Source organism: Aythya marila (assembly GCF_965140915.1).
Source record: "Aythya marila genome assembly, chromosome: 11".
NCBI classification, from domain to species: domain Eukaryota; kingdom Metazoa; phylum Chordata; class Aves; order Anseriformes; family Anatidae; genus Aythya; species Aythya marila.
The window spans coordinates 21,671,753-21,694,734 of NC_139052.1; the positions used below are offsets into that span (position 1 = coordinate 21,671,753).

General features: G+C 69.3%; 2 protein-coding genes across 2 annotated transcripts; one reads left to right on the top strand and one right to left on the bottom strand.

The window, feature by feature from the left end:
- Positions 1-835: 835 nt before the first annotated feature.
- On the bottom strand, positions 836-14,150 carry FURIN (furin, paired basic amino acid cleaving enzyme). Its single transcript, XM_082768893.1, has 16 exons — positions 13,932-14,150; positions 11,987-12,337; positions 8,377-8,475; positions 7,919-8,014; positions 7,323-7,451; positions 6,996-7,072; positions 6,549-6,637; positions 6,168-6,340; positions 5,038-5,250; positions 4,847-4,947; positions 4,642-4,745; positions 4,450-4,567; positions 3,232-3,411; positions 3,028-3,152; positions 2,761-2,877; positions 836-2,685 (listed from the first exon to the last, which is right to left on the bottom strand). Exons 2-16 carry the CDS (start codon positions 12,164-12,166, stop codon positions 2,117-2,119), a joined length of 2,370 nt encoding a protein of 789 aa, XP_082625019.1. The 5' UTR covers positions 12,167-12,337; positions 13,932-14,150; the 3' UTR covers positions 836-2,116.
- A 4,642-nt stretch (positions 14,151-18,792) lies between these two features.
- On the top strand, positions 18,793-22,406 carry MFAP1 (microfibril associated protein 1). Its single transcript, XM_082768729.1, has 9 exons — positions 18,793-18,982; positions 19,080-19,299; positions 19,709-19,838; positions 20,133-20,320; positions 20,614-20,722; positions 20,800-20,960; positions 21,218-21,377; positions 21,575-21,664; positions 21,769-22,406. Exons 1-9 carry the CDS (start codon positions 18,904-18,906, stop codon positions 21,949-21,951), a joined length of 1,320 nt encoding a protein of 439 aa, XP_082624855.1. The 5' UTR covers positions 18,793-18,903; the 3' UTR covers positions 21,952-22,406.
- The last annotated feature ends 576 nt before the right edge of the window (positions 22,407-22,982 follow it).

Here is a 22,982-nt window from a genome sequence, read left to right on the forward strand (position 1 = left end):
CACAGGAAGACGCCACGGCTGGGACGGCACGAGGGCAGCTGCAGAGAGGAGCCCCTGAGCGAGCACGCAAAGAAACCCGCTTGGGGCTGTCCCCCTCCCTCCGACAGCCGCCCCGGCCGGCTCTGCCATCCCACGCACTCAGCCCCAGGTGGAGCAGGGCTGGGCCCGGCCCGGGCTAGCAGCGAGGGCTGCCCGCAGGCAACGCGTGGCTGCAGGGGCTGCGCTGGGCACGGGGGCTGCAGCGCGCGAGCTCAGCCGTCCCCAGGGCTGCAGTGGAGGGACGCAGCCCGCGTGCTGCAGGGAAGCAGCACGAGCTCCCCAGCCTGCTGCCCCCCTCCGCTCACTAGAGCCGGTTCCAAAATTAGCTGCTCTGCGGGTTTGCGATAAGCAGCTGCTTCCCGTCACTCAGGTGAGGGTGACGGTCACCGCCTGGGTGCCACGTCCTCACCGCAGCCCCAGACAGCGGCCCCCTGCAGCACAGCTCCTGCCACAGCCCGCAGCTCCGCAGGGCTCCTCGCCTCCAGGGGCATCTCCGTCCTGGACAGAGCCCACGGGGGACCCGGAGCTGCAGGGCTCCAGCAGCACAGCCGCAGGCAGCGAGCAGCTGGGCTCCGCAGTGCTCTGAGCCGGGGGGTCCCAGCAGGGCCCCCCCGCACCCCCGGCTCAGCCCAGTGCTCCCTGCCCTGCATCTGCCCTGGGACCCCTCGTGGGGCTGCGGAGCAGGGCACGGGGCTGCAGGGGGCCCTGGCCCCACACCTCCATGGGCCCCGGGGTGCCTGCCTGAGGGCCCCCCGCTGCCTCAGGGTGGCAGGACACAGAGCTCGGGCAGCGGGGCTGGTTTGCATAGTTCTGAACATTTAATAACTCAGTCTCTCTAGCGTTATATCCACATCCATTAAATTAAAAACAGGCTCAGGAGGCAGCTCCCGGCTGATTAAATTACAAGAAAAAATTACTGTGCACCAAAAAGTTATTATAGAAAAATAGTCCTGTGGCCCCCCTGCCGGCAGCTCCCTCTGTGACGGGCTGGGACTGGCGCTGGCACGGGGCAGGTGGGAGCCCGTGCCGCAGCCCCGGTGCGCGGCGGTGGCGGCAGGGGGCGAAGGGGCTGGCGGCACCGGCCCCCACCCCGCAGGGAAGGGGCTGAGGGCAGGCAGTGCCGGGGGCTCTGGCGGGGAGCAGAACGGATTGTCACCAAGTGGGGGCAAGGCACGTCGGGGGGCAGGAGCAGCGGGGCCGGGGCTGCCGGGCTCTGCCCGGTACAGGCAGCGCGAGGCAGAGCCAGGGCACGGGCAGGCACCGGCGCTGCCCGAGCGAGCCGGCCGGCAGCACACAGGGCCCTGCCCAGGGGCAAAACGGGGGGGGCTGGGGCTGACCCCAGGGCAGGGGGTCCCTCCCCTCGCTGGGGGCCCAGCCTCGGGCACACGGGGAGGCGCTGCCCTGCCTGTGCTTTCTGGCACAGGGGGCTCCATCCGTGCTGCAGGTGGCCGCGGCTGTGGTGGGATGGGCAGGCAGCGGGCAAGTGGGCAGCAGAGGCCGAGGCCTGGCCATTATTGCTGTTGACGGGCACGGGTGGAGGCGGACAGGCCCTGGGTGGGCAGCGGGGAGCCAGGGAGCAACAGGGGACAGGGGTGGCAGGCAGAGCCCCGGGGTGTGCTCAGGGCGGCAGTGCAGAGGGTGCCACGGCCCAGGCTTGGCTCAGCCCGCGGGGACAGAGCTGCCCCTGTGCCACCGGCCCCGCTGCAGCGATAACGGGGGGAGCCCGGGCACTGCCCCCAGCAGCAGCCGCCTGCCCGGGACGAGGAAGGTGGCTGCCAGCGCAGAGCCAGCGGGCGCCGGGGTCCCGCTGTCACCCAACCCAGGGGGGGCCTGGGGTGCGGGGTGGACACGGGGCCGTGAGAGATGGTGCGAGGCGGGGATGGCGCCAAGCTGAGGACGGTGCCGGCAGGGCCGTGCCTGGGCGCCCAGGCTGGGGCTGAGGGATGGTGCTGGCGGCGGGGAGCCCCGGGCCGCCACGGCGCAGGGTGGGGACGGGGGCAGAGTCCGGGGCCCCTCGGCCTCGCCTGCCCCTGCCCCGCGGCGCTGGGCAGGGAGGAGGGAGGGGCGGGAGGGCTCATCAAAGGGCACTTTGGTCTCTGATGAAGGCAGTCCTCTCGTTGTGGGCCTCGTACTCCTCACCGTCCGACTCGGAGGGGCCCTCCTCCTGCCAGATGTCGGAGGGCAGCCCCTTGTAGGAGATGATCCCGCTGTCCAGGGCGTAGACCTTCACGCCCCGCAGGCTGAAGCCCGAGCGCGCCTGCAGCACCAGGAAGACGGTGACAAAGATGATGACGATGAAGACGCAGCTGAGGCTGGCGATGAGGATGGGCAAGTTGGCCGCGGGGGGGGCCTCGGCCGGCCCCTCGCCCTCCGCCAGGGCGGGGGATGCACGGCTGCTCTGCGTCTGGTGTGAGCAGGAGAGGTCCAGGCTGCTGAAGTGTGAGTGTGCGGGGCAGGTCAGGCACTGGTTGGGGCCAGGCCCCGCGCAGGTGGCGCAGGAGGGGTGGCAGGGCAGGCAGAGGTGGGGCGCGATGGGCTCCACGCTGTTCTCCAGGCTGTAGTGCGTGCTCTGGACGCCGGGCGCGAAGCCGGGGGGGCAGCGCTTCAGGCAGCTCTTCTGGTGCAGGTAGTACCCCTCCTCACAGACTGCGGGAGAGGCAGGGTCAGCACACCCAAGGGCCCCCCGTGTGCCCCCCCACCCCCCCAGGGCCTGGCACTCACCCACGCACGTCTGGCTGGGGGTCAGGGTCTTGCAGCCGCTGCTCTCCAGCTGGTTGGAGAGGCTGGGGGAGTCGGTGGCCGTCCCATACAGCACCAGCGTGAACTTGGTCAGCGTGCCTGAAATGAGGCAGAGTGAGGCCCACCGCCGTGCCGACAGGACGGGAGCAGGGGGAGGGCTTGCGCCGGCCCCCCCGCGTGTACACCAGGCACCGGAGTTGCCCCCGCTCCCACATTAGGCTCAGGGCGAAGCAGCGAGCCCCCCCCTACCATAGTTGTTGGCGTCACTGGTGTTCTCGATCTCCAGCAACCAGTCCCCGGAGGGGTCCTCATCCCACGAGTGCGTCGTCATGAAGGCCCAGTCGTTGAAGCCATCAGCCGAGTAGTCATGGGGCCTGGGGAGAGAGGTGTAGGTTGGCATCCTGGGGACCCACCTGTGCCAGCTCTGGAGCATCCTGCGGACCCGTCAGCTACCTGGAGGCCAGCAGGGTGGAGCGGGTGCCCATGGGGCTGACGAGGTGGATGGCGAGGTCCCCCCGACGGTTATAGGACAGCGTCAGCCTGGCCTGCGCATGCTCCAGCCGGCTGATATAGTTGGCCTTCCCCAGGCAGGCATCTACTTTCCGCCGTACCTCCAGGCGCTTCCCGATGTCCCTGCCAAGGAATGGCAGGAGTGAACCCAATCCCCCCTCACGGAGGCTGCAGCAGGGCGCCCTGGACCCGCTCCCCACTGCAGGGCCGTGCGCGTACTGCAGGGGCGTTCAGCTGCTCTCCGGCCCTGCACCGAGCGGTGCCGCGAGCAGGCGGTGGGGCTGGAGAGTCACGCAGCAGCTGACAGCAGCTCCCTGCCCTCTGACAGCAGCTCCCCGCCAGCACGGGGCGCAGGAAGCAGACGGCCGGGAGCAGCGCAGCCTTGCTGCCGCACGCTGCTCGCCCCAGGTCCCGGGGAGCCAGGAGCACGGAGGCTTTGCTCTGCTGCGTGCGTGCTGAATCACCGCTCTGTGCCAGCCATGAATGGGGCCTTTCTTCACCAGCCAGGGGCCAGCTCCACCCCTGCACAGCGTAGCCAGGGCTGGATGGGCACGGCCATCCCCATCCCACCGCTTGTGTGCGGCTGCCCGGGCACAGCCCCGGTGCTGGCACAGGGCTCCGGTCACAAGGGGCCGCCTGCTTGGGACGGGCAGGGTCTGGGCCAGCACCCGCTCTCTGGGGCCGGGTCCCAGGGGAACGGGGCAGGGCAGCAGGCGCAGTCGGGGCCCAGCCCCCCCATGCCCAAGGGCTGCCCCCCCAGGGCCCGGGACTGCCCCAGCTGCACACGAGACTGGGCAGACACTGCTGAGGCGGCAGCAGCCAAGTGGGAATAAAAGGAGCTTCTGTCTGACCCCTGAAAGCCCCTCTGTCTGACGATGGCTTGTGCTGGCTGCTCCCAAAACCACAGCGCGGACGCCTCCCGGCTGTGCCCGGCCCAGCCCAGCAGCGGTCAGCATCCAGCGCCGGGCGGCCACGAGCTGCGCTCCCTGGCCCTGCCCCAGCCCCACAGGAGGGTGGCCCAGGGGACAAAGGGCTCGGGGCGCAGCTCAGCCCCAAGCAACCCCCTCGTTCCCCACCTGGGGCCGAGCATCCCCCTGCCGACCCCAGCCCCTGCCGTCGCTGGCTGCTGGGCAGCGCCTGCCTGGGCTCAGCAGCCCTTACTTGGGCTCTGTGAGGACGTCGATGACACATTTCCTCTGCGGTCCCACCGTGGTCCAGTTCCTGGCCAGGCTCACCATGGCCCCGGCATCCAGCAGCCCGTAGCCGTAGGAGTGGCTGACTGCGGGAGGAGCAGGGTGAGCGCTGCCCCGCGGCCTCCCCGCCTCCCGCGGCCCCCACCCGGCACCCCGCTACCTTTGCGGCCGACCCCATTGGTGACCCAGTCGTTGGCGTTGAGGTGCGCTGGCTTCGAGGTCTGCACCACCAGGTGCTGCATGTCCCGCCACGTCAGGTTCTTGCTGCGGGGAGAGGCGAGGCTCAGGTGCCAGCGCCCGGCCGGGCCCAGCCCCCCGGGCTCGTGCGGGGCTCCCTGGCCTGGCCCCACCGTGCTCGGCCTTACTTGGCTTCCAGCGCAAGGGCGATGATGCCGGCGGCGAGGGGTGCCGAGGCTGACGTCCCCGTGTGGGACTCGGTGCACTTCTGCCTCAGGTCAGTCGTCACCTGCAAGGAAGGGCCCCGTAGGGGTTGCTGTGCCCCCCCGCTGGCTCAGCCCCCGCACGCCCAGCCCCGCAGCCCCAGCGGGGCACTCACAATCTGCTTCTCGTTCTGGTTGCCACTGCTGTAGGTGGTGGCGAGGGTGGAGGAGCAGGCCTCGCTGTACCAGGGCACGTTACCGTACTGCGTGGTGCTGCTGATGGACAGCGTGTAGATGCTGTTGGTGTAACCGTCACAGTTGCAGCTGTCGTGCTCGCGGCCCCCGTTCCCGGACGCCCAGACGAAGATGGAGCCCAGCCCCCCTCGGCCCTAACAACAGAGGCAGAGTGAGGACGGGTGCCCACACGTCACCCCACAGCACAGCAGAAGGCACCACGTGGGAGCCAGGTCATGAGCAGACAGCCCTGGTGCCGCAGAGCTTGGGTCTGGGTCAGGAAGACCAAGCAGATGCCAACGGGGCCCCAGGGATGTTCCCAGCTGGCTGCTGGCCTGGGCCCCCGCACAGCCATGCCCTGCTGCTGCCGAGTTACAGGACGAGGCAGACAAGGCAGCTCTGCAGAGGCAACACAAGCAGGGGACTTTCCAAGAACCGGTGCCTTTTTCTGCTTGGCTGGCTACAAGGGGTTTGTGCGCATGGGACTTGCAGCTGCCCGGCAGCCCCGTGGGAGCTCCACAGCGTTCCCAGCCGGCTGCTGAACCCCTGAGCACCACGGCTGCACTCACAGCATGTATAGCAGAGCTGGCACAGCACAGCGGGGATTCGCCAGTACACCCCACACAGTACACCAGCATTTCCGTGCAGGGAATCCCAGGCAGAGCACAGCACAGCTGAGCCACGTGGGCTGTGCCGCAGCCACACCACGACGGAGCTGACAGCAGCTGAGGACAGCGAGGGGAAGGACAGGCGGAGGCGAGGGCGAGCAGCTGGCACGGAACAAGGCAGAACCAGAACGGGGTGCCAGGGGGGAGGGAGGGACGGTCCCTGCACCAGTTCCCTGGGAACTTCCTGAGCAGGAGCACGGGTGGCAGGGGGAGCACCCTGCGCAGGAGGAGCCCTGACTCAGCCATTGCTCAGGAAGAACCAGAAAAACCGACAGAGCCTGATCCCAGAGAGGGCTGGAAGACGATTCACGGTGGGACAGCCGAGACAGCCGGGACAGCCCAGCCACCCAGAGCCACAGGACAGGCGTTGGAGCTCCGCTGGAACCTGGCAAACTACTGCTCACCTGGCTGACTCCCCGGAAGAAAGCCTCCTCCGCCAGCCGGGCTGGGCCATCCACAGTCTTGCCGTCGTCCTCTGGGCCCCAGCTGGCACTGTAGATGTGGATGTGGTTGGGATTGAGGCCCAGCGAATGGGCCTCCACTGCATCAGTCACCTCCCCATCCAGCATGCGCACGCCTAGGGCCAGAGAGCAGATGTCACGGGCGACGGGGCTGGGCTGGGCGGCCACGCTCCGCAGGGCAGCGGTGCCACTGGGGACGGCTCCGCGCCTGCTGCCGGCCCCTGCCGCGGGCTGTCCGCTGCCTTGGCAGCAGCGCCGAGGTCGCAGGCACCCGCGGGGCTGAGCGCGGGCTCTGCACTGGCTGCGGGACGGGGCGGCACCCACCTCCGATGCGCGCGTTGTAAGCCACGCCGACACCGCAGATCCCGTTGTTGGCCACGGCAGCGACTTCCCCGGCGCAGCGCGTGCCGTGCCTGCAGGCAGAACAGCACCAAGGGCACTCAGCGGGGAGCGAGGAACACGGCGCTGGGAACCAGCTGCGGCTGGGGGGCAGCGTCCAGGCTGCCTCCACCCCACCCCTCCCCACACCAGGCTGCCAATAAAGCCCTGCTGAGCCCACCCCGCGGAGGGGCACCGCAGAGCTCTGGGGCAGGGGGCACTCAGTGGTCTGCTCCCATTCCAGGCAGCCCCAAGGGACGCAGCTCGTGTCAGTAAGGGAGGCAGGGGGGTCTCCATGGGGCAAAGTGCCATCACCCCGGCACCCTCCCAAAATCTGTAAGGGCTGATGCCGCCTGCTGGGTCCCTGCCGCATCTGGGCTCTGCCAGCCTCACCTGTTGTCATTCATCTGAGTGTAACGGGGCTGCGGGTCTGGGTCCTGGTCATTGACATCAAAGCTTGCCCCTGGATCCTGGAAGGCAGACCCGGCAGTCAGAGGTTGTGCCCTGGCCAGCAGGCCCTACCACCCTGGGGCCATGCCTGCACCGCGTGCCCCAGCACGGAGCCGAGCAGGGTGCGGGCTCCAGTCCCACCACCACTGCTGCCCCCACACCCCCATAGCAGGCACGAGCCCTGTGCCGTGCGGCTCTGGGGATGCAGTGAGCAGACACCAGCCCCTGCACAGGCTCCTGTGCACCGCCCAGGGATTGCCCCACACTTACGTAGTTGGCCTCCAAGTCAGGGTGGTTCTTCTCGATGCCATCATCCAGGATGGAAACCACGATGCCCTTGCCCGTGTAGCCCTGCTCCCAGGCCTGACGCACATTCAGGTCCCGCTGGTTGGTGTTGTACTGCCAAAAGAAGCCCTGGCATTGTCAGCTATGTCCAACTGCTGGACTGCAAGTGGGGTGTGCGGACCCCTCCAGACCCATCTATAAAGGCAGCCTTTGCCCTGCTCTCTGCTGTGCCCACGGGAGTTTTGCACAGAGCATGGGGCTGGCTGACGAGAGTGCTCAGAAATGGGGCTGAGTCCCAGAGGGTGCCCACGTCCCACAGCCACAGCTCCCTGTGCCAGCACCTGGGCTCGGTGCAGGGGCAGGCAGTGCATGCACAGACCCCAGCTTCTGAGGCAGGCAAGGGGCAGCTGCCCCGACTGCCAGCACCGCAGCAGGGCACGTGCATCCCCTTCCCCAGGGACACAACGTAGGGCTGTGGCCTCAGCCCTTCCTCCCCCTCCTCCTCCTCCCCAGCCTGGCTGGGGGCAGCAGCCTGGCAGCCCTCCCTCGGGTGCCACCCCCCCGCCTCCCCCAGCACTCACCAGGTACCATTGCTGGGGGAACTTGGGGTCAGTGGGCTCCATGAAAACGTCTCGCTTGGTCCTGCGCTTTGCCACCTGCTGCTCCAGCCAGTGCACCTAGGGCAGGAGGTCATGGGGCTCCCTCGGCTCCTGCCTGCCCTCCTCCCACCCGTGCCCTCCAGGGAGCCGCCGGCACCTCCCCGCATCGCCGCCACCGCATCCCAGGGGCCCGCCAGCCCCGGCTCCTCCCGGCCACCCCGCCCGCTGCGCCAGCCCCGCCGCCACGGCCCCGCTCCAGCGGAGCAGGCAGGGCAGGGCACCAAGCTCTGCTGAGCAGCAGGAGCCCGGCAGCCGCCGGGCCGCGCGCCCATTGTGCAGGGCTCAGGGCGCCAGGTGAGCGTGCCCGGCCCCTGGGCCGCAGCCAGGGCACGGTGATCGCCGCCGTCCTGCCCCGCCGCCGGCCGCCACGCTGCACCTACCTGCGGCTCCCGCGCCAAGCGGCTGTGCCAGGGCTGGTGGGGAGACAGGGAGCGCTTCACCACGCCGCGGTGCCGAAAGTGGTAGTAGTCACCGAAAATCTGGAGCAGAGAGAGGAGCAGGATGGACGCGAGAGCACAGCCTCCCCGGTTCCGTCCCTCCAAGCAACCTGCACCCCAGGGCTGCCCGTGGCACCCCTGCCCCAGGGGCAGTAAGTCCCACATGGTGCCACAGAGCTGCTGCCCTGGCAGGGAGGGTGCTGGTTTCTGACCCGTGTCGGTCCTGGGACGTGACCGACCCCAGCAGAGCCCAGTGTGGGTATCACACAGCCCTTTCTGCCCACCACCCCCCGGGAGGAGGCAGCACCGGCCAAGGAGCCGGGCAGAGCCCCACGCACGAGGGGGTGTCTCTGGGGAGGGACAGGACGTCAGCACAGCCCCAGCTGGCCCAGGAGGCCGCACAGCCTCCCCGCGGGTTATTTTTAAACCCTGAAGCCCTCTCCAGTCCTGCCATTTCCTCATCCCCTCCTGCACGTCCCAGAGGCTGGCCTGGCCGTAGCAGCCCAGTCCTCCCAGCCCAGCCGCCTGCTCAGGGTGGGAGAGGGGCCACGTGCCCCCGGCCCCCTGGGAGCTGCGGGCAGGACGCCCCCACCTGGGCTGGCGAGGGCTGCAGGAGCACGGGGAGGGGACATCCACCCCTCTGCCCACTCCAGACCCTCAGACTGAGGCAAAACAACTTGGTTACCTTTAAGGAAAGCCCAAAAGCTTATCAGAGCCCTGCAGATGTGACACGGTCCTGGCCACCATGCAGCCAGCCCACACCAAGCGGGGGGAGGAGGGAAGCCCTGCCAGCCACGAGGCACCCGCAGCCCCGGGGCAGCAATCCCAAAGTCCCTCACTTTGCCCAGGTGCTCTGCAGGGTGAGGGAACACATCCCCGACCCGCAGCAGGGCCAGTGCCACCCCTGCTCCTGCCCAGGGGCTGAGTGCCGGCAGCACAAACCCCTGCCCAGAGGAGCGATCGCCTCCCGCCGTGCACCAGCCCACGGGCAGGACTGGGAACAGGCTCAGCTTGTGGCAGCCCCGTGCTGGTGGCACAGGACAGCAGGGGCACAGCTTGTGCTACCCAGGAGCTATCCAGGGGAGCCACAGCTCACCCCGAGGCACGGTGCCCGTGACGTGGGGCCTCGCTCCCTGGCACCAACCGGCAGCCGGCTGCTGCTCCTGCCTGCAAGGGCGGCTCCGCACCCCCAGGGCCCCCAGGGTCACGGGGAGGCACATCCCCACGGGGCTCTGTGCCCCCTGGTCCAGCCCAGGATGCCCAACTGCTCGTAGCACCTGGGGCTGTGCTGGGGTGAAAAGCTTCCACGCCAGGCTGGCTCCCCCAGCACCCTCACCCCTCCAGGGCCACGAACAGAGCCCCGATTGTTCTGCCAGCAGATCTGGGCTCTGCCCGGTCACTGGGCTGGATTAGGTCTGCACACATGCTGCGGTAGCAGCCAGGAGCCGGCCAGCCCACATGCTGACACCCTAATCCCCCGCAGTCCCTGTCCTCAGCAAGGGCAGAGCCGCCCCCAGCCCCACGTGTCCCCGTGACGCCCACGAGCTGGGTGGCAGCGCCGACCCCATGGGAACGGTGCCGACCCACCCCATCGGCCCCAGCAGCCGTGCCTCCCCCCGTTACTGCCCATCTCCTGCTCAAGCCTGCGCCTCCCGTGCCCCTCTCGCTGGGCGAGTGGCCACGAGTTACAGCAAGGCCCCAGCACCTCCAGCCAGCTGCCAGACCCCGCAGGCCCAGGGGACTCCAGAGCTGCGGCCGCTGCCCGCCAGGCTCCGTGGGCAGGGAGGACTCCAGCCCGGCGTGCCTCTGCGGACAGCGCCCAGGCACCACGCGGAGGCCGGGAGCCTTCCAGATCTGGACCCCGGGGGCCTCTCCCTGGGGCAGGGCCAGCAGCGCCCGCTCCTCCCCGCCTCCTCCTGCCGCATCCTGTCCCAGCCACAGCAGCTCCCCAGGCCCCGCTCGGACACCCCCGGTGGGGAGCCGGCCCCCCAGGCCAGCCTGGCCTCGTGCCTCAGCGCAGACCCCGGGACAGGCTCCAGGACGGGAGAAACGTGCTCGGGCCCACACCCCCTGCTGCAGCCCGAGCTGACGGCTCTCTACAGGGGTCGTGCTCCCGCTCCGCCAGAGCTCAGCGGCTGGCAGGGCCAGGGAAAGCAGCCAGCCTCTGGCTGCGGGGCAGGTGGGGGGTGCTGCCCAGCCAGACCTTGTGCTGAGCCTCCCAACACAGCCCCAGGCTCTCCAGCACACCGTGGGGCATCCCCAGGCAGGCAGAGATGTGGCCGCAGAGCTTGGTGCCTCCTTGGCCCCGGCCCAGGTCCCAGGGCCCCACAGCAGCAGACAGGGTGGGTACAAGGGCAGCACGGCAGAAAATGCCATGGTGGAGGGCAGCTGAGCCCTGTGCCCCACTCCCAGCAGACTTGGCAGAGACCTGGCCCAGCAGGACATGCCCAAATCTCCTCTTATAGAGCAGGAGGCACCCCTGTCCTCCAGCACACACCCTGGAGGACTTGGGGCTCCCTGACCCAGAGCCCTGCTGCCCCCACAGCTGTGCCAGGGCTGCTCTCGGGCAGCAGGATGAGGCACCCGCTGGCTCCCGCAGCAGCCACCCTCCCCACGCTCCCAGCAGCTGGCTCCCAGCGAGGTCCTGACACCGCAGCCATGAGTTGTGCAACTTCCTCTGGGATTTCACCCCTTGCTTCCTTCCTGCCAGACCAGCATGGCCCGGCGCACCGCCTGGCTCACGGGGCTCCGGGACAGCGGGGTCCCTATGCTGGGGGCACTCACAGCACCGCAGCCCCTCGCAGCCCCAGCATCCTCACTGCACGGCGGGGCACCGGCAGAACCACGAAGGCTCTGCCTTGCTAGAGCTTTGCTAGCCTGTGGGGGCTGTCCCGGAGCCAGCCCCCTGCTCCACAGACCCATCAGGCCCCCAGGGCAGCGAGCTGGGCCTGAGCTCAAGAGGTGCTGGCCAGCCAGCAGGGACAGGACACGGCAGGGCCACACGTCCTGCCCACGGCACTGCAGAGCACAGCACCACCCCTGCACTGGCTGATGGCAGAGAAAGCCGAGAGCGGTGGGGGCCTGCTGACACAGGGCTTGTGAAGGGCAGCTCTAGGGCCAAGGACACATGGCTGCTGTCAGAATCCCTCTGCTTCAGCGGAGCCCGGAGGCTGCGCCACGCTCAGGCACCGCTCGCCATGGGGAGCATGGGCAGGATCTGGGAGATGAGGAGCCCTTCCCTCCTCCATCCACACGCAGCTCTCCCAGCTGCCTCACCCCGAGATGGGCTTTTCCTCCTTCCACCTCCAGCAGGCAGGGCATGCCGTGCCGTGCCGTGCCACCAGACCGTGTTGCTGACGGGGAAGCCGCGGTTCCATCCAGCCCCCACCACCACCGTGGGTACCGGGCAGCTGCAGTGAACCAGCACAAGCACAGGGCCCGGCCTCCCAGGCAGAGCCACCCACCGGCAGTGGGGCTGAGCCCAGCCCCTGCCCAGCAGGAGCAGAGCCAGCGGGGACACAGCTGCTGTGGGAGAGGGAAGCAAGGGACTTACCGGGCCCAGGTTGAGGAATCCATGCTTCCTGGCCAGCCTGTCAGCCTCCTGGGGCCCCGCAGGGACGAGAACGGCCCAGGTGTTGGTGTAAATACGCTGGGCCAACACCTCTTGGGCCAGGAGAACAAAGGCAACCAGCAGAGTCCAGAGCAGGAGCAGCGAGCAGGGCCTCAGATCCATCAGAGTATCGGGGTTCCTCTACCAGCAGCACAAGGGTCCAGGCAGCGGCAGGTCCGGCGTCCGCCCGTGTCAGATCCCCGCGGCCCCGCTCTGCCCCGCCAGCCCCCGCTCAGCCCGACACACCATGGGGACGGAGCTGCGGGCGTGGAGCGGCCGCGACAGCAGCACAACCTGCAGGGAGACGGAGAGCGGTCAGAGCCGGCCGGGACGCTTTCCTCGCCCATGGGCCACGCTGGGGGCTCCGCTGGCTGCAGGCGACGCAGCGCCCTGCTGGCCCCAGGGCTGCCCGCGGGGCTCCGCAGCGGCCGGCCCCAGCGCAGAGCTGCTGTTTACCTCGCCTATTGCCCAATGTGTACTTATGCTTTGTGCTTGCAAACACGGGAGGCAGACCGGGAGGGGAGCCGGGTGCGGAGGGAGGCGAGGAAATGGAGGCCGTGCCTCCCGCTGCTGGGGCTGCTGCAGACAGGAGCCCCTTCCCCAGCCCAGAGGGGTCGGTCTGGGCACGGAGCTCTGAGCAACCGGGAGGGGAGCGCTGCCTGCCCGGTGCCACGGGGGGCACGAGGAGATGCCCCGGGCTGCGGCTCCTGCCCCCAGAGGGAAGCGCTGGCAGCGAGCTGCACCCCGCCGTGCCTGGGGCTGAGCTGTGGGCTGTGAGCAGGGGCCAGGCCCAGACAGGCTGAACACGGGGAGCTCTGGGCACAGCGGGGTGCTTCTGGGGCTACCGGACATGTGGGGCACCAGTACAGAACCTCACCAGCTGCAGCAGGGGTAAATGAGGGGTGAGAAGGAGCAAAGCCAGCGAGAGCCTTTGCTCCCTGGTCTGCAGAGCCCCAACCCCAGCACCTCATCTGCCAGCCATGGCCCCAGCCGCGCCTGGCAGCAGCGCCCTGCCTGTCACTGCACTGCCCTTCCCCAGGAGCACAGGGTGCTGACACCGCTCTGACTCATCCCCAAAACAGAGAGGAAACGGGCACAAGCACCGGGAGAGGGGTTCGCCGTCACCTCCGGCAGGCACAGCGCAGCCAGGAGATACCTGGTGGGGACAGGCCAGAGGTGGCCCTGCCACGGCACCCAGAGCGGCGAGCACCCGCTGGAGGCTGCCGAGGAGCCCCAGTCCCGGGCCGTGCCGCGGCCCGAATCACGGCTTCCAGCGGGGGAGGCTCCCTGAGCCCCGGGGACGGGAAGTGACGGGCGGCGAGGACACGCTGCCCAGCACGAGGGGACGCCTCGTTCCACGGCACGGCTCCGTGCCGGCCCCTCCCGAGGGTCCCCGGGCCCCGCGGTCCCCCCGCGCTCCCTGCGGGGCCGCTCCACGTGCGGACGAAGCCCGGCGGCCGCAGCGCCCTGCCCGTGCCCGTGCCCGCCGGCGGGGGGCTGCCGGCCCGGCGCTGCGCGGTGCCCGCGGGCAGGAGCGGGAAGCGGACGGGGGCCGCGCTCCGCCCCCGGAGCCCGCAGCCCCGGAGCGATCGCGCCCGGCCCCGTGCCGGGGCTGCCGGAGCCCGGCTGCCGCAGGCCGCGGCACGGCGAGCCCGGGGCGGCTGCACGGCTCCCCGCGGCCCGGCCCCAGCACAGCACAGCCCCGGCTGCGGCGCCTCGGCCGCGGGCGGCGGGGAGCGGCCGCCGGGAGGCACCGGGCGGCACCGGCAGCGGCACCGGCAGCTCCCCGCTCCCCGCTCCCGGCCGGGCGGCCCCGCGCGTCCCGCCCCAGCTGTCAAAGCCCGGCCCCGGCCCCGTTCCCGTTCCCGGTCCCGGCCCTCGCCCTCACCGCGGCGGCGCCGCCCGCTCCCGTCCCGCCGGCCCGGCCCTTCTGGCGGCGGCGCAGCGTCACGGCGCGGGGCAGCCCCGAGCGCCCGCCCCGGAGCCGGGCCCGGCCCAGGCAGGGGCGGCGGGGCGGCCGCGGGGCCGCTTGTTTACAGCTGTCAGCGCCGCCCCGCCCCGCCCGGCCCCGCGCGGCCCCGCTCGGCTCGGCCCGGCCCGGCCCGGCTCGGCCGCCGCTCCGCCGGGCGCCGCCGGATGCCGTCACCGCCGCCCGCCCCGCCCGCACCGGCGCCGCCGACGGGTCCCGGGGCGCCGCCGCGGCCGCAGCCCCCGCCCGGCCCCGCCGCCGCCGCCGCCCGGGGGCTCCCGGGGCACGGCCCCGCCGTGGAGGGCGCCCGGCAGGCGGCTGCTCCGCGGCCCCGGTGTGCGGGAGCCGCCGGGCCCCGAGCGGCTCGGCCCGGCCCGGGGAGCGGGGGGGGGGGTCCGGGGGCGGCCTCGGGCCCGGCTGGGAGCGCCCCGGTGCGGCCCCGGGCAGGCGCCGAGCGGCCCCACGGAGAAACCGACCGGGGGCAGCCACGGGGCCGCGGCCGCGTTCGGGCTGCAGGGCACCGGGCACAGCCCTCGAACAATCCGGGAGCCGGGGGGAAGGCGAGAAGCGACCGGCGGGCGGCCCCGCCGCGCTGCTGCCCCGGCACCGAGCCGCTGCGCTGCCCACACGGGGTCTGCGTGCCCAGGAGCGATGCGAAAGGCAGCGCGAGAAAAAAGGCGTCAGAGCCCCAACTGACCTGAGTCCTGAGCCTCAGAAGGCGCTTGGCGAAGCGCAGGGTGGGAGCGGGACGCACATCTCACGGAAAGGAAGTCACCCAGATATCATGATCGAGATATGAAGCGTTAGCAATCGCACAGGAAACAGTCACCTTGGTAACTGAGATGCCGAGAACAGCCCAGAAAACCTGGCACAGGGCACTTTTCTTTGCTAAAGTAGGTTAATTTTGCAGGGCAGTGCCCGGTGACGGCCCGGTGCCAGGAGCAGGGGCTGCAGGCCGCCCGGTGCCCACCGTGACTGCCCCTGAGGGGCCCGGCCGGCCGCACGAGCCATGGGGCTGGGGCAGCCCGGGGCCCTCGCACCCTGCAGGCCTCACTCCCAGCCCCAACACACAGCTCAGCCTCCTGCTGCCCCTGGCCCTCTGTGTGCGGCCCAGATACGTGGGTCTGGCACGTCCCGCGTCTGCCCCTGCCCCTGCCTGGGCCTTACCTCAGGTGCCTCCTCCAGGAGCCCCGGCTGTCCCCAGGCCGGGCACGGAGCTGCTCCGCCTGGCCCTGTGGCACCCCCGGCTGTGGGGACAGGAGCTGACAAAGGACCCCTTGTCACCTTATCTCGGTGCTCCGAGGCAGGAGAGCAGGAAGCACCTCTCTCTTGCACAAACTGTTAGCTTTGGACAGGCGCAGCCGATCGCTCCTCCTGCCAAAGACAACGCCACTCACGCGGGAGCAGCAGAGCGGGACCTGCTGCCAGCAGCCCCTCGGGATCGGAGCAGCTGCCGACCCCCTGAAAGCTGGGGAGCCGCTCAGTGCTCCCTCCTCAGCTGCTGCCTGCCGGGGACAGTGGAGGGGTGCAGTAGGTGCCGTGGCAGGGTCTGTGAGGACCACAAACCCTCCTCTCAAACGTCGCACTGAGTTTGGTGGCCTTTACCTGGTAGCATCAGCGCGCTCCAGGAGTTGCCAGGAGCTCTGTGTGTGACTCCCAGTGCACGGCACCCAGCAGCTGCCCACGAGGCATCCCATGCCACACAATATCCTCTGCCTCACAATGTCCTGTGCCACACAATGTCCCATGGCTTGCCCTTCTGAGCCACACACTGCAATCAGCAGAAACCTACTTTTACAGAAAAAAACAGGTCAATTTTTGGCATTCTGTTGCAGGGGTTGCACAAGCTCCACCGGTGACACTGCCCATGGGCCAGTGCTTTGCGGTGGGCAGTGCAGTGGTGGGGCAGCACCCCCCCTGTCCGCAGGCACCTCCAGCCTGAAGGTGGGCTCGGGGCGCAGCAGGACCACCACCGTGCTGGGAGAAAACAGGCAGTGGAGCGGAGAAGCTGGGGAGGTGGGGCTGGGACCCTCACACAGCTGAGAAAACCAAACAGAGGGCAGCGAGGGCAGGCGGACACCGAGGGGCTCCCAGTCGATCAGGCAGTGTGTACTCGCTGCACAGCAGCCCCGCGCCAGGCAGGCTCCGGGCCCCGGTGCTGCAGCTGGGACAGCCGCGGGGGCTGCGTGCTGCAGGGCTCAGGAGGCTCCGCTCGCAGCCATGTTCGCAGACACAACGTCTGGCTGTGCCCACGGGGGGGCTGGGGATCCAGCCCAGACACCCTTGACCTTGGCCCGCGGTGCAGCCTGCAAACAGCGGCGGCACAGCGCGGCTCTGCGACTTTATCTGCCTTCTGCCCTTATCATCAAGGGCAGCGAGGCTGCCAAGGCAGCACAACTGCAGCCTGCCGTGCTGCTGCCCCTGCTCTGGGCTGTGAGTCACAGCCACCACCTCCTGCCCAACTGTCCAGGCAGGGAGATGCTCTCACCCGTCCTCAGCACGCTCAGCATGCTGCGGGGCCCACAGGAACACCCGTGCAGAGAGCCCACACGCAGCCTGCAGCGGGGCTGCCCTCACCCTGCGTGCTGCAGAGGGCCAGGAGGGCTTGCTCAGCTCTGCTGCCAGCCCGCGTTCCCCGTCCCCAGAGGGGTGACGGGGACAGCCGTGGAGCTGCAGCACCCCACTGCAGCTGGCACGGCATGGGCTCACCGTCCGGGCCCAGGACAGCACCACAGGGCCCTGCCGGGGAGACCCCACAGCCTGCACCTGCAGGGTCAGCCCCAGCCCACTGTGGCTCCTGCAGTGGCTGCATCTGGCTCCTTCAGGTGGCTGCGTTTCCCTGGGGACACGGGGAGAGCGGCACGTCACAGGATTAGGGCTGCTGCTTGCCACGGCTCCAACCCCCTGCGGTCACAGCACGGCAGCCAGGGAACGCATTTCCCTGTTTGCCGAGGCCTCGAGCTTGGCTTCACCTGATCAGGACGTTTTGTGCTCTGTGCACGGTTCCCAAGCCTTCCTCTAACTGCTGCTCCTAATTGTTTCACCCACTGAGCCATGTGCTGGAGCTCGCTCCTTGCCATGGTGACACAGGACTCATTAGGTGGGAACACACTGCGATAACCCCGCGAGTAATATCTCATCTGATCATCAAATGTGGAGCAGGGAGCTGGCCTGGAGCTCCAGTTGTCATCCAGACAAAAGGGGCAGGAACGCCAGAAGGTTCCTGCCCTCCCCGGGCACGGGCTGCTGCAGCAGCACAAAGCTTCCCGTGCCGGGGCGCCAGGGCCCAGCGCGAGCTGCAGGGCAGGGGGACGCCGCAGCCTGGCCCAGGCCGGGCACCGCAGCTCCTCCAGCGCCCGCACACGCAGCAGAAGCGTCGGGGCCCTGGGGAGAGCCAACAGCTCCCCCCGCTCGGCAGGAGCAGGTTTGTAGGAGATGCCCACACGGACAGACTGCAGGCAGTGCCCGTGCGCAGAGCCACAGCAAGGACGGAGCCGGCAGTGCTCAATGCTCGGCACAGACGGCGGGAGGGGCTGGCACTGCACGGCCCCAGGGCTGGGAACCTCTGGTGGGTCAGCAGCCGCGCTCCCTCCGCAGCACCGGCAGGATCAGGGTCACCCAGCGGGGGCTGCTGACCCGCCTGGGGCGAGGGATCTCCCGGGACAGAGCCTGCCCGGCCCCAGCCTCACACCCCTGTGGCTGCCGTGGGGACTCTGCCGCCAAGGAGCGGGGCCCAGAGCGGGGCAGGGCAGCTGCTGGGAATCAGCTCTGCTCCTGCTGGAGCTGGGGCTGCTCAGTGTGGAGGTGGAAAAGCTCAGGGGGATCGCAGGGCGCAGAGGACAGAGCTGGGCTCTTCTTGTGGCAGCCAGTGCCAGGAAGAGACAAGGGGCACAACTGGAACACAGGAATGTCTGAACACCAGGAAGAACTTTTTTTTTTTTTCTGCCTTGTGGGTGGTGGAGCACTGACACAGACTGCCCCGAGAGGTGCTGGGGTCTCCTCCTCTGAGATCTTCTAAAGCTGCCTGGACATGGTGCCGCGCACCCTGCTCAGGGTGGCCCTGCTGGAGCAGGGGTCGGACCAGAGGGACCCAGAGGTGCCTCCGGCCTCAGCCGTGCTGTGGTTCTGCGGGACCAGAGACAGCAGCCAGCCCACCGCTCACAACAACCCCTGGGGTGTCTGTGGGGGCCCAGCAGGCACCGGCACTTGTGGTTAAAGCACGGCGCGTCCTGCTGCTTCCCAGAGCCCCGCCGCAGGATGTGCCGCAGACAGCCCCGCGCTGACTTTCCGGGAGGTGAAACCTCTTCAAACCTCTTCCTCTCTTTCCAGAAGGCGGCGCGGAGCTGCAGCTGCCGCGGTGTTTGCGGCGCGGCTTTACTTGAAGTTGGGCAAAGCCGTGCCTGCTGCGGCCGGGCGCAGCCCTCGCAGAAATCCCCGCCCGGTGCGGGCTGGGGCCGGGCAGGGGCCGGGGCCGGGGGCTCACACGAAGCCCCCCCGGCTGCCACGAAGGGGCCGCGCCCCCGGCGCCTCCCGACGCCTCCGCACCGGCACCGCGGGGGGGCGGGGGGCAGGGGGCGGCCCCTCGGGACGGTCCCGCTGCGCCCGCAGCCGGCGGGGGAGGAGCCCGGGGGCCCGCAGCGGGGGAAGCCCCGGGGGACGCCCCACTCCCGGCCCCGCCCCCGCCCGCCCGCAGCCCCGGCGGCGCGCCGGAAGTGACCCTGGCGGCGCGGAACGTCACTTCCGTCCACCCGCAGCAGAGCGATGAGGCTTCCGCGTCCGGTGCGCCGCCGGAAGTGGGGCCGTGCTTCCGGTGCGCCGCCGGCAGCTGCCATCGCCCGCCGCCCGTCCCGGCCCGTCCCGCTCCCGCCCCGGTCCCGGTCCCGCCGCCGCCATGGCGGTGCCCAGCGCCCTGATGAAGCAGCCGCCCATCCAGTCCACGGCGGGCGCCGTGCCCGTCCGCAACGAGAAGGGTGAGCGGGGGGCGGCGGGCGGCGAGGGGCGGGGGGCGGCGGGGGGCCCGGCGGGGGGCCCGGCGGCGGCGGCAGCGCGGTGACGGCCGCCCCGCAGGGGAGCTGTCCATGGAGAAGGTGAAGGTGAAGCGCTACGTGTCCGGCAAGCGGCCCGACTACGCGCCCATGGAGTCCTCGGAGGAGGAGGACGAGGAGTTCCAGTTCATCAAGAAGGCGAAGGAGCAGGAGGCCGAGCCCGAGGAGCAGGAGGAGGAGGTGGCCAACGACCCGCGGCTGCGGCGGCTGCAGAACCGCGTCACGGAGGACGTGGAGGAGCGGTGAGCGGGGGGGGGCGCGGGGCGGGGGGCCGGGTAGGGCTGTGCTGCAGGCGGGTGGCAGGACAGCCCAGAGGCTGCGCTGGAGCCGCTCCTGCTGTGCTGGGCTGCACCGTGAGCTGCCCCGAGAGCCTGTGGGGATGGCGCCAGAGCTCAGCCCCGCATTTGGGTGTGCTCTGGGTGGTACAGGCGGCCTCTGAAAGTTCCCATAACACGCTAAAGCTCAGCGTGGATGGAAAGATGGGGTTCTGTGAAAACGTGCCCAGGGCAGGGAGGGACTGAGTGCTGTTTGGGTTCTGCCATGGAGTGCCTTCAGCTGTCAGTCCCAGTTAAGGGCAGGCTCCCCTCGGGAGCAGTTCTCCTGCCGTCCCTGTGCACTCAGAGTACTGAATGTAACTGGGCTCCACCGTAGGCTGGCACGGCACCGTAAGATCGTGGAGCCTGAAGTGGTTGGAGAAAGCGATTCTGAGGTGGAGGGCGAAGCGTGGCGCCTGGAGCGGGAGGACACCAGCGAGGAGGAGGAGGAGGAGATCGACGATGAGGTACGATCACGTTGCTGAACCGGGGGTAGCCCAGAGAGGCCCCTGAGTGCCACAGCTGGAAGTGGATGTCATACGGCTGGGAGCTGTCTGGGGGCACTAAGCAAGGGCCGGCACCTCAGCCACAGCTGGCGGCAGTGTGATGCTGGTGTGTGGGTTACGGGGCACTGGGGGAGGCCGCCCCACCCAGCGGGGTGGGCGATCTCACAGCCAGCGAGTTCGGGGCACTGCACTCTGCGTGGGGAAGGGAGAAGGAAGCAGGAGCGGGGCTGACTGCGCTCCATGCGTCTCCGGTAGGAGATCGAGCGTCGGCGTGGGATGATGCGCCAGCGAGCGCAGGAGAGGAAAACCGAGGAGCTGGAGGTGATGGAGCTGGAAGACGAGGGCAGATCTGGAGAGGAGTCCGAGTCAGAGTCCGAGTACGAGGAGTACACGGACAGCGAGGATGAAATGGAGCCGCGGCTCAAACCCGTCTTCATCCGCAAGTAGGTGGCAGAGCGGCCCTGGCTGGGGACATGGGAACGGGCAGCTGGGCACCACGCACAGATCCTGCTCCTGCGGGAGGGGAGGGCAGAGAGCTGCAGCGTCCTGACGGGGCTTTGGGCAGTGCAGGGCAGTGGGAAGCGAGCACCAAGCTCTGCTGTGCTGCACAGCCACGGGCAGGACCTTCTGCCACCTGTGCGTGCCCGCAGCCACAGGGGGAGCGGGCCCTGGGCTGGGCAGCACCAGAAGGGAAGCAGCTCGCCAAAAGGCTGAGTTCTGTGGTCCGTGCCTACAGGAAGGACCGAATCACAGTTCAGGAGCGAGAAGCAGAAGCCTTGAAGCAGAAGGAGCTGGAGCAGGAAGCAAAGAGAATGGCAGAGGAGAGGCGCAAATACACGCTCAAGGTACCATGGGGCTGGCGGGGCTCTGTGCGGGGCAACGGCTGGGGTCTGCAATGGGCTGAGCTCGGTCCTGCCTCCAGATCGTGGAAGAGGAAGCGAAGAAGGAGCTGGAGGAGAACAAACGCTCGCTGGCAGCACTGGATGCTCTGGACACTGATGATGAGAATGACGAGGAGGAGTATGAGGCCTGGAAAGTACGTGAGCTGAAGCGCATCAAGAGGGACCGTGAGGAGCGAGAAGCGTGAGTATTGTGTGCTCAGGCACGAGGGGAGCCCTGGGCCCCGCAGGGAGCGGACAGCTGGGGCCTCTCCTCATGACTCCATTTGGGCAGTGTGCTCTGGCCTAGACAAGGTGTCCAAAATCCCTCGGGGTGCCCTTACTCTGCTGCTCTCGCTCTGGGAGCCAGCAGCTGTAAGCCTGCAGCAGGCCCCCGTGGCAGCAGCTCTCCTGTCTGCGGGGTGCTGGGGGCGTGGGGCTCAGGGTTTTTCTCCTGCGCAGCATGGAGAAGGAGAAGGCAGAGATCGAGCGGATGCGGAACCTGACGGAGGAGGAGCGCCGCGCCGAGCTGCGCGCCAACGGCAAGGTCATCACCAACAAGGCTGTGAAGGGCAAATACAAGTTCCTGCAGAAGTACTACCACCGCGGCGCCTTCTTCATGGTGAGTGCTGCGGCCAGAGCCCGGACTGGGTGAGCAGCAGCACGGCCTTGCTCCTGCTGCCTCCTGGCAGCTCTGCACGAGCCCCGAGGTTGGGCAGCACAGCAGCGCTGCGGCGGTACCGGCTTCTGGGGGCTCTTCTCTGCTGCTGGCACTTGTCGGAGACTGGCAGCGCAAGCAGCTGTGCCCTTCCTCCGCAGGATGAAGACGAGGAGGTGTACAAGCGGGACTTCAGTGCCCCGACCCTGGAGGACCACTTCAACAAGACCATCCTGCCCAAAGTCATGCAGGTGGGTGCGCGGGGCGGCCGGCGGGGGAGGAGGCGCCGTGTGTCAGGGCCGGGTCCCCGCGGCTCCCCCAGCGGCTGCTCAGCAGCTCTCCCTCCCGCCCCCAGGTCAAGAACTTCGGGCGCTCGGGACGGACGAAGTACACGCACTTGGTAGACCAGGACACCACCTCGTTCGACTCTGCCTGGGGCCAGGAGAGCGCGCAGAACACCAAGTTCTTCAAGCAGAAGGCAGCGGGCGTGCGGGATGTCTTTGAGCGGCCCTCGGCCAAGAAGCGGAAAACGACCTAAGGCGGGCGTGGGAGGCGTCCCGGGAAGGCGCTGCCGGGCCAGCTGCCCGAGAGCCTGAGCAGGAACAGAGGGGAGGGAACTGCCAGGACTCTGCCGTGACAAGCCGTTCCCGTGCCCCTGCCCCGCACCCTCCCCGGCAGCACGGCGGCACTGTGCCCGCAGATACGGCCTCCTCCACGCCGCCTCGCGGGGAGGCTGCCGCCCGCCCGCCCTGACAGAGCCGGGCCCGGCTGTGCGGGAGCACGGCGCCCCCTGCCCCGCGTTCGGAGGAACTCGCGGACTTCTTTCTGCTCCCTGGTGTGTCCCTGTGCCCTGTACCTGGCCCGTCACCACAGCGGGCCCTCTTCTTGGTTCGGAACAGCTGTAACAACGTTTCCTAACCCTGTTTCTGCGGGGCTTGGCTTTTGTACCTGGGCAGCGGGAGGGGATTGTTTTGATTAAAGCAGTTGTTTTCTTAAGAACTGTGGTAGCGGTGTCCATGGAGGAGCTCGGCTGCCCTGTGCCTTGCTCCAGGCACAGACGTAGGTGCCCCCCCTGCCCTGCCAGGGCAGCAACGCAGCCACAGTGCAGCAGCGTTCCCCCAGCTCCCACTCCCCTCCCCAGGAAGGGGGAGAGCCCTGTGCTAACATGTGGGATGCAGGTGACGCTGTCAGCGCTCGTCTGGGCTTCCTGCTCTCGGGGTGGGGCAGGTGCCCAGGGGCCAAGGCAGGGGCTGTCCCAGGCCGGCCTCTGCCCTCTCTGCTTATGGCCTGGCTCGTTTACAGGTCGGTACAGCCGCCTGCACCTCTGGCCTCCAGCTGTGGCTGGGTTCACAAATGAGGAAGCAGCACTGGTGCGGTGCCCTGCTGGAGCCCCGTGCAGCCTGGAGTGTGTGCTCCCTGCTCAGGAGCAGCCCAGACCCTCCTGTCCCCAGGAGGAAGGGCTCCTGCCAGCCCCAGGGCAGGCCAGCTCCTCTGCAGCAGGGCCCAGCGGTTGCTCTCTGGTCACGGGGTATGGGGCAGCCCCAGCCCGACCCCCTGTGCCATCCCCAC